Genomic DNA, 14,210 nt, shown 5'->3' with positions numbered 1-14,210 from the left:
TTGTTGCTTTATCTACCACTGAGTCTGAATACATATCCATTCTTCTCCTCTCTGAGTTATTTGTTCTGGTTCGATCGTCTTGATTGTGTTTCGTTGTAAGAAACTGTGAAAAAATAGCTTGTTTTGAGAGTGTGAGCGATTATATTGTGAGATCGAGAGTTGACGAGACTGAGGGTGTATCGAGACAAAGCATAGTATAGACCGAGCTTCTCCCATGGAGCTCAACGTGCATGTAGTTCTTTATTGAACGAAGCACGGGAAAAATCGGTGGTATTCTTTTCTTTATAGTTTTTGTGCTTGCTTGTTTCATCTGATTGCGATTGAGTCATGTCCTATTTCCAGAAAGCGACTACAATATTAGGGCTAAATTTACAACAGTCCCAATAAATATAGAAAAAAAAAAATCTGTATCCTTGTCAAATTAGACAAAATTTGACATTTTAAATTTCTTTACATCTTACATCTACATTTCTTTCGGTACCCACATTTTTGGTAAAATCGAACAATCTCGGTCAACATTTTAACCCTTGATTTATTTCTCCAGTGTTTCTTCTCTCTTTCATTGACCAAGCAAGCTCAACTAAAATAAGTGTCTTATTTCAAAACAGAGAGCAATAAAGCGTTTTGTTTACGAATCTAGATATCATTAAGAAATTTGAGAGCCCAAAGAGCAAGTTTTTTTGTTTTTTTCTTTCCTTCTTCAAGATGTTCCTAATTCCTATGGTCTATAAAATAAATAATACACGAAAAGCCTACAACCACCGAGGCCGTAATATAAACATGAGCAGATTATTTGACAACTTGCCCTATCTCATTAGTTGGATAAACTCATCCAAGAAATTGTAAGACGAGCCACCAATTTGGACAGCCCTCTTGGCAACTCTTTCAAAATGTGTTGCTCTCTCCCTCGCTTTCTTGCCTCTCAACCCACTCATCAACTCCTTGACTCCGTCGCAAATCTCGGCCCGGCCCACGACCTTCCCGTCTCGGCCCGATCCACCTTCGAGGCTTATTCCAACCTTGAGCTCCTCCACCAAGTACTTGGCATTGAGATGTTGCTCCGCGTGCATGGGCCAAGTCAGCACCGGGACCCCGTTCGTGAGGCTCTCGAGAGCCGAGTTCCACCCGCAATGGCTCAAGAACCCGCCCACCGCCCGGTGGGCCAACGCCCGCTTTTGGTCAACCCATTCCCTCACCACAAGCCCGCGAGCCCTGTCGTCCGTCGGATTTTTCCAACTCCCCGATCTCACGATCAAGATGTAATCCTCTCCCGATTTCTCCAACCCGTGAGCCAGCTCGTCGAGTTGCTCGTCGTGCAATGAGGCCGTGGAGCCGAAAGACACGTAGATCACGGAATTTGCCTCTCTCCCATCCAACCACCGGATCCACTCCTCACTCGAGCTCGGCCCATCAAACTTCTTGTCGTTTTCCTCGACTTGGTCGTACAAAAACAAAGGGCCCACACAAAAAGCCCTAGTATTATTCTTCCCACTGCTTCCGTACAGCTCCTCCAAGTTGGAGACGAACCCGTTTTCGAGCTCGGAAACGGTGTTGGCGATCACAGCCCAACTCCCCAAATCGAGCCTCTCCGCCTCCAAGAAAAACTCAGCGATCTCACTTTGACCGATCGTCCGGAGCGAGAGAGGCAAGTCTCCCCGGGTTAGACCGAACGAGAGGTCAACGCCTTTCACGTCCACTAGGTCACCGTCGCGTAGCGTTTTCTCGTGACCCTTGTGCACGGCGAGAGACTTCTTCACGAGCGTAGCGAAGACGCCCATCCCGTTGAAGACCACCCTCGGGACACCCAAGTCCCGGCAGAGCTTGTTGGTCCACCCCAAGAAGGAGTCCGATACGACGCACGAAGGTCTGTCGTTTTTCACCATCTCTCTCATGGCGGCCTCGAATGGCCGGTCGAGGAGCTTCGTGGCGTTGAAGAAGGGGATCGCTTGGGAGGGTTCGCGGATGGCTGACGTGTTCTCGCACCCTTCGGGGAGGCCCTCTACGCCTTCGGGGAAAGGGATGGTCATCACTCGCACGTGCGGGTACTGTGACACGTGTGGCTCTATGGACGGAACGTTCGCCGGAGTCGTCACGATCGTCACTCGGACGCCGCGGCGAGAGAGCGCTTTCGATAGGTCGATGATGGGAATGGTGTGGCCTTGTGCCATGTAAGGGAACATCACGATGTGTGGTGGTGCTTTTGACTCTGAACCCATTTTTTTATTTTTTTTATTTTTTTTATGGGTGTTTGTTGTGTATGTGTGTGTGTAAGTGACTATTTTTATTTTATATATAGAGAGGAATGGTTGTTTTTATATATTTCTTTGGTTTCTTTCCTTCTTTACACGATGGACTGGCTATTTATGGAAGATATTTCGATCGTGGTCCATTAATCTCTCTCCTTCAATTGAGGCATGGTGATATAGAGTATCTCTACTTGCGTAGGAAACGTCTAAACCAATAAACAGTAATAATTTCTGAAGATTTTTTCTTTCCTTTTCGTTTATCATTGAAATTGAAATGAAAACCCTTCCTTTTTCTTTCCTTTTTCTATATCTTTCTAATACTAGTGAATGCTTTTTGGACATGTTTATTTACTTGAAACCCTTCCTTTTTCTATATCTTTCTAATAATAGTGAATGTTTTTGGACATGTTTATTTACTTTTGTCACGAAATTAAATTGTTAACTGTCTGCATTCTATAACGCGTAGATTCCTTTTATTTTCTGATATTTAACATTGTAAATTCATCGTTTTCAGCAAAAGTCAATTAGGTCAGTAGTTTAATAACCCACTCTCTTTTAAAAAATAGTTCAGTAAGTCGAAGTAAATTAATTAACTGGTTACATTAATTTGATTTACTTCGAAAAATAGTTTTCCAGACCAAAGTAAATTAACTAACATAGTTAAGTTAATTAATTTACTTCGACCTGATTGACCATTAATCAAATGAAATTTGTGTTAGATCCTTAAAAAGAGATAGAAAATTGGCTAATTGCAACAATTATTAGGTGCATACATTGCTAGGGAATATATTTAAAATTGCAAAGATACTTTGAATCTTAATAAAACCAACACAAAATTATATATATATATATATATATATATATATATATATATTAATTGAATGAGAAGAGATTTGTGAATATAGATGAACAATTAAGAGGTATGATTGTGTAAAAAAAAATTAAGAGGTATGCCAGTTTTTGCGTGAGTCCTATTATGTAGAAAATCGCTTAAATATAAATAATAGAATTAAGGTAAAATTATTAAAAAAAAAATTATCATTTGAAACTAATTAAATAGAAAATTAGCTAAACCTTTAAATTTTCAACAAAGTAGCTAGGTTACATTAAATAAATAAATAAATTAACACCAAGATTAAAATTTTTGACGATTATCACAGATAATTTTATCACTTTCAAACAACTTAATCTCATAGTCAATTTTTTTAGACGTAATTATTGCATATTTTAAGTATTTCAGTAACTTTGATAGACCTTACTTATTTTTCTTTTAAATGCACAAACCTTTCCATCATAATTAGGATAAAGTATCCATAAAACATAGGAGAATAATATCTCAGTACAAGGCAAACTACGGACCTAAGTCGGAGTGAATCTAATACTAAGTACAGGTTTTCGCTCGCCATGTAGATACTTCTGAGATAATAACGGATATAGAGAACGCTATAATTCAAGCACTCATTTGGTTCTTTCAAAATACCCACAATAAGCATACATAATAAACATATATGATAACATAGATAGAAATAAGAACATGTTATAAATATTCCAATTTACAACGTATCATCACATAACACAATATAACATATCATATCATCAACTCGACATATCATAACATTTCACATACTAACCCCTCATATCGTATCATATCATAACATTTCACATACTAGACTCTCATATCGTATCATATTATAACATTTCACATAATGTGACTAATAGACATGTCCAAACAAATAGACATATCTAAACAAACATATCCAAACAAATCGCACACACTCTATCTAATTCAGATCATATAGTCAAAGTATTTATTTTCGAACGAATCCGTGTTGCAGTGAGATTATTCTCTCCTTCGTTTCGGAAAGTACGACCGTTGGTCGTGGACGGTTCAGGAAAACTAGACGGCTCGGAAAATCTAAGCAGCTCGGAACCTAATCGACGGAAGAGATTTTCGGGGATCAGCTTAGAAACGGATTTCAAGACATACTTTAGATTCTGTAAATTTTCAGAAATGACATTCAACGTGAAATTACTAAAATACCATTGGCTACTAGGGTTCCGGGGGAAAAATAAAACTCTGTAAAAAGTTCTGTAAAAAAAAGGGTAATTATAAAACATGAATTTGAGCACTTTTTGTAAAGACATCATGGCTAAAAACATCCTTTAACTATAAAAAGTCTGTCGCTAAAGGTATTAAGTGCGACATGTCGCACCTAATACCTATACTTTTAGGTGCGATAGTTTCAGGTGCGACATGTCGCACCTAATGCCCAAGCTGTTTTGGTGCCAAAATCTTGAAATTGGCGGGCGACTTTAGGTGCGACATGTCGCACCGAATAGGTTATTTTAATTAAAAAAAATTCACAAAAATTAGAAATTAGAAAACTAAATCAAAATTCATCTATAATTAAATAACAATTAATTAACAACATTCTAAATTAGAAATAATATTATGAAAATAAAATGCTTAGTTAAAAATACAAATCCGATTCCAAACAGGGATAACGAAGATTGGATTTCTGGAAATATTTCTTAATCTAGTCTGCCTTACAAAGTCTGAAACGCAGCTTTAAATACACAACGAAAGAAACCCAACAGTTGGGGAAAACCAAAAGACAACAACCGAAATTAAACACATAATTAACACAAAACATTAAACGCGAATTAAGTGCAGTAAATGGAATTTTTAGGAGCTGAAAAGTTGTTGCCGATAGACTTGAAAAGCTTTCCATGTAGATAATGTCCGTAGCTTCGAAACGAATGGCGCCAATAGCAAAACTGATGTTCAAGTCAACCGGTGCGCCCCCTCAAAGTCGCGTGTGCTTGGACCATTTCTCAAATCGTTCCAGAAACGGCAAAGCCTGCTCGATGTGCAATTTAAAAAAATTTCAATTTCAATTAAGTTAACTAATTAAATCACATAAACATTTCAATTTCAATTTCAATTCAAATAATTACGATAATCTTAAACTAAACTAAATTAAACATTTCAATTCAACTTAACTAATTAAACTACTAAGTAACAATTAGATAACGAACCTTGTCGGGGCGCGAGTCATCGGAGCGGGAGGCAGAAGGGCTGATGGCTGGTGGGGGCGAGGGGCGGAGAGGGCTGGTGGGGGCGAGGGGCGGGCAGCGAGGACGCGCTGGTCACGGCCGGCGGGGCGACGGGCAGTGAGGAGGGCTGGTCACGGCCGACGGGGCGAGGGGCGGGGAGCGGGTCTGGTCCAGGCGGCGGGGGGCGGGGAGGAGGCTGGTCCAGGCGGCGGGGCGGGGGGCTGGTCACGACCGGTGGGGCGAGGGGCGGGGGTGCGACATAGTCGCACCGAATACCACTAAACATTAGCGAAACTTTTAGTCATCTGGATGAGTATCCGGTGCGAGATGTCGCACTGAATATGAGCTTAGGTGCGACATGTCGCACCTAATATCCTTCCGCACCAGAAATGTGAATTTGTAGTAGTGATAGACTACATTATAGCAACATGATAGGATTTGTTGTATACGAGAAGATATTGTAATAATTCATATATGAAATGAATAAAAGAATCAGATATTTTATAATATGAATCTAGAGAGAGATTTGGTTTCAGTAATTGAAGTAACATTACATTCATCCAAACTCGTAGCTTGTAGTAGTTACTAGATTAGATGTTTATATTTGATATAAAACATCTAAGTTTAGGTAGAACGCTTAAAGTGGTCGATGATTAATCGGGTAGTTAGATCTGAAATCAAATGTGCAGCATGCGAGTCTAGATTTAATCAATGGGAGAATTATGTGCATGTTGTCTGCACACGATCAGGATAAACTTTGACTAGATACGTTGGGCTCTTAACCATTATGACACACGTTTGAATTTCGAATAAATCAAAATCTGTTTGTAACATTGGTAATTAATCATTTTAAAAATCTGTAAAGAAAAGAATGTCTAAATTTCAAAATTAAATCAAATATCTATTGCATATTTCAGAAATTTGTTTATATAAAAAATAAACAATATTAAATACGTCAAAAATGGGAATCGGTATTTTAGCTTAATTGCCATGTCATAAATCTGGTCATTTTGCAAAAATCTTTTAAATATTAGACATTATGCAATCTCAACGTTTAGCGTGACTAAGATCAAGTATTTTTTTTTTATTTATTTCATATATACATTTTTTAAAATATTTTTCTTGTTGATCATACTCTTATTCGACTTTTTTCTTTCTTTTAGTTTGTAGTTTTGTTTAACTTTTTTGAGCTATTGGCGGCAAAATACCAAATGTTTATTTTAGAAATCATACTTATATATCGGATCTTATTTACTACGGTAAAAATATCTAATGTTGCGTTTTAGTTGTGCCGTAAGACCTAGACCATTAAGTTGGATGAAAAAACACGTTGCAACCTCAAATATAATATTATTAATACTTTTTCTCAAAACGATTCAAAAACTAATTATACCATATTACAATAAAAAAAAATTCAAAAGAAAAACAATTTATCTCCTCATTAATATATAAAAGTTATTAATATTTTCTTAAAATGAACTAAACGTTGATTGTATCATTTATAATACCAAAATGTGACATAAGGTATTTTCTCGCCGGAAAAAAAAAAGATATATATGTATAATTTCAGAAAAATACTTAGTATTTTTGCTCTCAATAATTTTTTTTTTATTATTATTATTATTTTTTTTGGCTGTTTATGATTTTATTAAGGTAGAATCGTCAAAAAAATTAAAAGTAATAAAGTTATTGAAAAATTTGAAAATTTCAAGGTATTAGACAAAATAATATATATTTGAAGTGTTTGTGTAATCCCCCCTAGAAAACGCATTCGCATTTAAATCCATCTTTTTTGTTGAGAGCTATTAGTATATGTTGATCCTAGAGATTTGGATGATATTCGATTGAGGGTTTGCAAGTTGTGCCACCATTTCAGTCAACCCCTGAATTCAGTCTATTTTTGTTTCTGAAAGCCATCGTTATAATGTCATCGGTATCTACTAACTACTTAACAATCAATGAGTTAGTCCGATTCCCATATTCAATCTCTCACGCCGCGTGAGGATAGGGCTTTCGAGAGGTCGATGAGTGGGATCGTGTGGCCATGTGCCATGAACGGAAATATCGCCACGTGTGGCTGATCGGAATCCGGAGCCGTTGATACTGGTGCCATTATTACTTATTTATATATATATATATATATGTATTTATATATGTTTGTGTGTCTGTGTGTGTGGAGTGGTGTGGTGTGAAGGTGGAGTGTCATTTATAGCATCCGCATGGGCTCGGCAACTTGAGGAAGAGGGTTTTAATTAAGGATTTTTTTTAATTAATTATAATAAGATAGATTTTTTCAGGAATAGTATAAAATAGTACATTTACTTTCACGCCATTTGTATTGAATATATATCACATCTTCCAAGTATGCATTATTATATCCTCCCTATTATGTGAAATGAATATGCCCAACGGATTGTCGAACGATTTTTTTTCAGTTTAATTAACGATCGTTTTCAGTTTACATAAACGTAATTTAATTTGCCCAACAGATATTTACTCAGGATATTGATGGGAAGTGTTATATATAGGGGAATATTCCGAATAGAATCGATTTAAGACTCACTTGGTACTGAATTGCTACAAAAATAATTTTACTTGATGCAAAAGATAGATTATTTCAGGAATAACATAAAGTATTATCGGCATGCTAATTTTGATTTATTGGAGATATACAGTATACTGAATAAAATCATTAATTGATGAGCATTTATTTATCACATCTTCCAAGTATGCATAATTAGGACATGGTCCTTATTATGTCCACTTACAGTAATTAACGATTGTTTTCAGTTTATATAAGCATTAATTAGTTAATATATAAATGGGAAGTTTTATATATAGGGGAATACCTTAAAGACCTTGATTCACAATCTTCACTTTCTATGTTCTTATTCATTAGTTAGGTAGGACCTTTACTTTCCAAGAAAGAGAGGTACAGGTAAAAGAGATAAAACAATCTTCATAGTAGTGTAATCGATCCTCTGTGGGATAGCACTCTGGTCTGAGTGAGACTACTTCGTGTAGGAGATGGAGGACGAGAATATCTCGATGGAGGAACTGACGAGGCGAGCCAACTTGCTTGGCGTGGAAGATGAGGACGAAGACTGGGAGACGCAGGAAGAACCGGCATCGGCTTTGGCGGAAGAAGGAATCCTTGGTTGAATTCTGATGAAGAAGCCACTTCGGCGGCAAGCTCTGGGAGCCCTCCTAGAGGGGTTGTGGAGCTTGTCTAAGGGGTGGCATCTGAAGATTCTCGAAACCAATAACCAAGACCTGTTTTTCCAACTTTGGTGCAAAAGGAAAGAAGAGGTTCTCTACATTACTTCGAGGGATCCTTGGTGTTATGCTCATGGTGTAATTTTGGTGAGAAAATGGCCTTTATCTGGGGATTGGAAGGCCGAAGAGATGAACGAGCTGGTTTTATGGGCACACGCAGTTGGTCTCCCTCCGACCATGGTGACGGTGAAAAACACGATGAAGGTAGCCGCCTCAGCGGGGAGGGTGTGCGAACTGTCTTTGAACAAGCCCAAGGAAGTTATCTTCAATAACTTCTTCAGATTTCAAGTAGCGGTGGCGCTGAATGGAAAGCTTAACCCGGGAAGGTTTGTGCCTTATGGAGGAAAGAAAGTGTGGGTTGAGTTTCAGTACGAGCGTCTCCCACCCATCTGTTTCAACTGTGGGGCGTTGAATCACGACTCGAAGTCGTGTGAAGCTCCGGCTCTCTTAATCCAGCGAGAAGACGGGGAGGAGATCAAGGCTCTTGGACCGTGGCTTAAAGTAGACACAAAGAAGGGGGGTGCTTTTCTCTCACCTCTGAGACTGAACCCGGTGGTTCCACCACCGGGTACCTCTCCGACGACTCCTACAGGAAAGACCAGTGGTACCTCGGGGGAGACCAGGCAAGAGATGGGAGATGCCGGCACCGGTCCCGAGCAGGGTGGCGGCACAGGAGAGGGATTGGGCGTCGGGTCCGAGAAGGGCGGAGGCCTGGGAGCTCGCGCCAGCGTGTCTTGCGGGGACCAATCCGCTTCTGCATCGGCTGAGGGAATTTCGCAAGTTCCCAAAGCTGCACCTGTCGAGACCTTTCCCCAGGCGCGTGAGGGGGTGAAGGCTGGGGGCAAAATGGGCCAGAATGTGGGCCCCAACGTCCAACAGAAAATCTTCTCCCTGGGTGGCCACCTACGCAACCAAATGGGCCCGACTGGACCTAAACTCGCGAAGATGGGCCCTGGGCCGAAAAACTCAGGTCCCCCAGCTGTGCCCCTGCCCCCCAAAGCCCAGAGCTTTCAGAAATCTAGCCCACGCGATGGTGCCCAGGGCGAGGACGCGAATGTTGCACCTCTGAGTCGCGCGAAACAGAATGGAGAAGCGGACCTGGATTGCCCGGCGACTGTAGATGCTGGGGACCGTAATAACGACAGGGCCGAGGTAGATAAAGCCGGAAAGGACCCCGATGGGCTTCTGGCAATGAAGCAAACCCAGACCCCGACTCTCCGCCTAAGTCTCAGGTGGTCGGTGATGGGGGAATGGCGAAAGGAAGAACTGAGGCGGGGCAGGCGTCTACGGCAGCTCCCCCGGCAGTCTTCGCGTTCAATGCTAAACCGGCCCCCCAAGCTCCGACGGCAGATAGAGCTCATGATGTGGGACCTATGGTGGAGGGCTCGACTTAGAGACGAATGGGTGCCAGAGGAGTGGACGAAAAAAAGAAGCAGTCCAGGTCCCTGACGGCGGAGAAACCATCCTGGAAGAAGAGAGCCCGTCAAGCCCAGGAGATGATGCTCCCTCCCCCTTCTCTGGCGGATAAGGCTCTCCTAATCGACCCGATCGAGCCTTGCGAAGACCCAGCTCTAGGTCCCTCTCAGAGGCAGGACCTAGAGATGCACATTCCAGCCTCTACCCCTCCTCCTACCCCTGGTGTTTCTGGTCACGTGGATTCAGCAGGGGTCCCCTCGATGATTGAAGCGGCGCCCCGCTGTGACGTGGGCGACCGGGAGCAATGATTACTATATTCTGGAACGTCCGGGGGTTAGGTAACCCCGGGACGAAGGAAGCTCTTCAGTCGCACGCCCGTAAGTACAAGCCCGATTTGTTCTTCCTTTCGGAAACTAAACTAACGAGTAGTGCGGCTGAACGAGTTCGTCTGTTTCTTGGTTTTGATAATTGCTTTGCGGTGGACCGGGTGGGTCGAAGTGGAGGTCTCATGTTGCTATGGAAGGATACGATTCGTTTCTCTCTAGGATCGTATTCCCGGTTTCACATTGAAGGTATGGTGGAGGACGATGAAGGCCGAGTTTGGAAATTCCTGGGTCTCTATGGGGATCCGATGGCGTCTTACAGAAAATTCACTTGGGAGCTTGTTTGAGGAGTCATGGCCTCCTATAATGGGCCATGGCTTGTCGGAGGAGATCTCAACGAGGTACTCGAGGATCGGGAGCTTAGCGACGGGCGGAGCCGGGAGCCGTATCTTCTAGATTCCTTCCGGCATATGCTCGAGGATTGCGACCTTGAGGATCTTGGCTATAGCGGGGCAGATTTCATGTGGCGGCATAGCTCTTCTCCGGATAGTATCGAGGAGAGGATTGATCGATGCCTGGCTAACTCGGATTGGAAGACTCTAGTCCCTTTGGCAAAAGTCTTCCACCTCGAGTATTGGAGATCGGATCATAGGCCTCTCCTTCTCACGTCCTTCGGGACCAAAGGGGCGGCCAAGCCAAAAAGATCTCGGAGGTTCTTCTTTGAGGAGGCATGGTGTGATGAAGAAGAATGTGGGGCCATCATCCGGAGAGAGTGGCCGGGACCGGAGGAAGTTAGGGAGGCCCGAGATCTTGTCGACTCCCTTCGTAAGTGCAACGAGAAACTCTCCGGGTGGAACAAGGGGAAGTTTTCCGAGCTTAAGCACAAGATTGAGAGGCAAAAGTTGGTGGTAGAGCGAGCCGGTGACCGTAGATTTGGAAGCACCCGGGGTGACTTGGGGCGGGAACAACGCCAACTCGATTGCCTTATCGAGAAAGACGAAATGTATTGGAGGCAAAGGAGTCGGATTGCTTGGATGAAATGTGGAGACAAAAACTCGAAACTTTTCCACCGAAAGGAGACCTCGAGGAGGAAGAGGAATGAGATTCGGGGCCTTTACGATGATGCCGGTTCTTGGAGGGGCGACGAAAGGGGTATTGAAGAGGTAATTTCTACCTACTTTGAAGACATCTTTCGCTCCTCAAAACCCGACCCTACTCGTGTCTCGGAAGCTCTTGAGGGATTACAGGATAGAGTAATGACGGAGATGAATAGAGACCTCCTTAGACCCTTCGATGAAGACGATGTGAAGGCGGCCATTTTCTCCATGGATCCTATCAAGGCTCCGGGGTTGGATGGGTTTCCGGCCCTCTTCTACCAGAAGAATTGGGAGGTGGTGGGGAAAAGTGTGACCGAGGTGTGCTCGGGCATTCTCAATGATGGCCAACCGGTTTCGGAGCTCAACGACACTCTTATCACTTTGATTCCCAAAGTTGATAAGCCTACGAAGGTGAATGAATTTCGTCCCATTAGCCTATGTAAGTTATCCCTAGAATCAGATGATCCTGCACCTAGTTTTCCCAACCCTGAGTATGAGAATACCTTCATCCAGGTGGAGCTCAATGAACTCGATCCTGTTAGGGAACCTCCATCTCATAATGACTTGATAGATGTTCAGATCCCTGATCGGGAGCCAGCAACGATGCCTGAGCACTTTGATCAGACTGAACACCTTGATAGGTCTACTCAGGAGAAGTTAAAGGACTATCAGTTGACCAGGGATAGAACTAGGAAAGACATAAGACCTCCATCTAGGTATTCCAATGCAGACTTAGTGTACACTGCCCTTATAGATGCCCAATATCCTAAACCTTAGAATCTGAAACCTATGTGTATGCAGTTGGTTCTAAACATAAATATGAGTAGCAAGAGGCCATAGAAGAGGAGAACAAGTCTTTGGTTGTGAATAAGACTTGGATTTTGGTTGAAAAACCAAAGACACAGAAGCTGGTGGAGTGCATATCGTTGTACAAAATCAAAGATGGTCTATTTGATCAGGACCCTCCAAGAGTTAAGTCCAGACTTGTGGCAAAAGGCTATACCCAAAGAAAGGGTATTGATTTCACAGAGATTTTCTCACTTGTGGTAAAATTCAAAACTATTAGAGTCATTCTGGCTCTGGCTGCTTGCTTGAATTTGGAACTTGAACATTAGGATGTCAAAACCTCTTTTCTTCATGGTGTCTTAGATGAAGAGATATTTATGAGACAACTTGAGGGATTTATTGATAAAGTCCACCCTGAACATGTTTGTTTGCACAAAAAAAACCTCTTTATGGTTTGAAACAAAGTCCCATACAATGGTATAAAAAGTTTGATTCTTTTGTTCTGAGTATTGATTTTACTAGGAGTGAATATGATAGTTGTTTTTATTTTACTTCTCTGAATGATATACCTGTTTATATCTTGCTTTATGTTGATGATATGCTTATTGTGAGCAAGTCTGTTGTTAAGATTAATAAGCTTAAGAGTGATTTGAATCCTGCTTTTGATATGAAAGATCTAGGTTCTGCTAGAAGAATTCTTGGCATGATCATTGATAGAGATAGGAAAAAATTTATGTTGCGTATTCATCAAAAACCATACATGGAGAAACTTGTTTATAAGTTTGGTAGTTTGCATTGTAAGACTGTTCTGATGCCTTTAGCTCCTCATTTTATCTTGGATAAGACACAATGTCCAAAATCAAGAGATGAGATCATGAGAATGGAAAATGTGCCTTATGCCAACGCTATTGGTTCTTTGATGTATGCTATGATTAGTACTAAGCCTTACTTGTCTGACATATCTCCGTTGAGTAGATTTATGTCTAATCTTGGTGTTGATCATTGGAATACTCTGAAGTGTGTTTTTGCTTATGTCAGTATTACTGTTAACCTTGGCTTGTGCTATAGTAAGCGAAATGCTTTGTTTGATTTGGTTGGTTATGTTGATGCTGATTATGCTGGTGATATGGATTCTAGGAAATTCACTATTGCTTTCTCTTTTACTCTTGGTCGTAATTGTATTTCGTGGAAATCTAACCTACAGTCAATTGTTGCTTTATCTACCACTGAGTCTGAATACATATCCATTCTTCTCCTCTCTGTGTTATTTGTTCTGGTTCAATTGTCTTGATTGTGTTTCGTTGTAAGAAACTGTGAAAAAATAGCTTGTTTTGAGAGTGTGAGCGATTATATTGTGAGATCGAGAGTTGACGAGACTGAGGGTGTATCGAGACAAAGCATAGTATAGACCGAGCTTCTCCCATGGAGCTCAACGTGCATGTAATTCTTTATTGAACGAAGCACGGGAAAAATCGGTGGTATTCTTTTCTTTACAGTTTTTGTGCTTGCTTGTTTCATCTGATTGCGATTGAGTCATGTCCTATTTCCAGAAAGCGACTACAATATTAGGGCTAAATTTACAACAGTCCCAATAAATATAGAAAAAAAAAAATCTGTATCCTTGTCAAATTAGACAAAATTTGACATTTTAAATTTCTTTACATCTTACATCAACATTTCTTTCGGTACCCACATTTTTGGTAAAATCGAACAATCTCAGTCAACATTTTAACCCTTGATTTATTTCTCCTGTGTTTCTTCTCTCTTTCATTGACCAAGCTCAACTAAAATAAGTGTGTCTTATTTCAAAACAGAGAGCAATAAAGCGTTTTGTTTACGAATCTAGATATCATTAAGAAATTTGAGAGCCAAAAGAGCAAGTTTTTTTTTTTTCTTTCTTTCTTCAAGATGTTCCTAATTCCTATGGTCTATAAAATAAATAATACACGAAAAGCCTACAACCACCGAGGCCGTAATATAAACATGAGCAGATTATTTGACAACTTGCC

At 41.0% G+C, this 14,210-nt stretch overlaps 1 protein-coding gene across 1 annotated transcript; it reads right to left on the bottom strand.

The window, feature by feature from the left end:
* Window positions 1–760: 760 nt before the first annotated feature.
* On the bottom strand, window positions 761–2,387 carry LOC149390940 (putative UDP-glucosyl transferase 73B6). The gene has a single exon (XM_089619899.1). It carries the CDS (start codon window positions 2,214–2,216, stop codon window positions 807–809), a length of 1,410 nt encoding a protein of 469 aa, XP_089476025.1. The 5' UTR covers window positions 2,217–2,387; the 3' UTR covers window positions 761–806.
* Window positions 2,388–14,210: the final 11,823 nt, after the last annotated feature.

Source organism: Urtica dioica, chromosome 7, assembly GCF_054948205.1.
Source record: "Urtica dioica subsp. dioica isolate 48M chromosome 7, U.dioica_male_clone48M_v1_H2, whole genome shotgun sequence".
Classification (NCBI taxonomy): Eukaryota; Viridiplantae; Streptophyta; class Magnoliopsida; order Rosales; family Urticaceae; genus Urtica; species Urtica dioica.
Note: the sequence above shows the minus strand (reverse complement) of the source record. Positions and strands in the feature narration are given on the sequence as shown.

Coding starts and splice junctions, on each gene's coding strand:
- LOC149390940 (XM_089619899.1), bottom strand. CDS start 2,216: ATGGGTTCAGAGTCAAAAGCACCACCACACATCGTGATGTTCCCTTAC.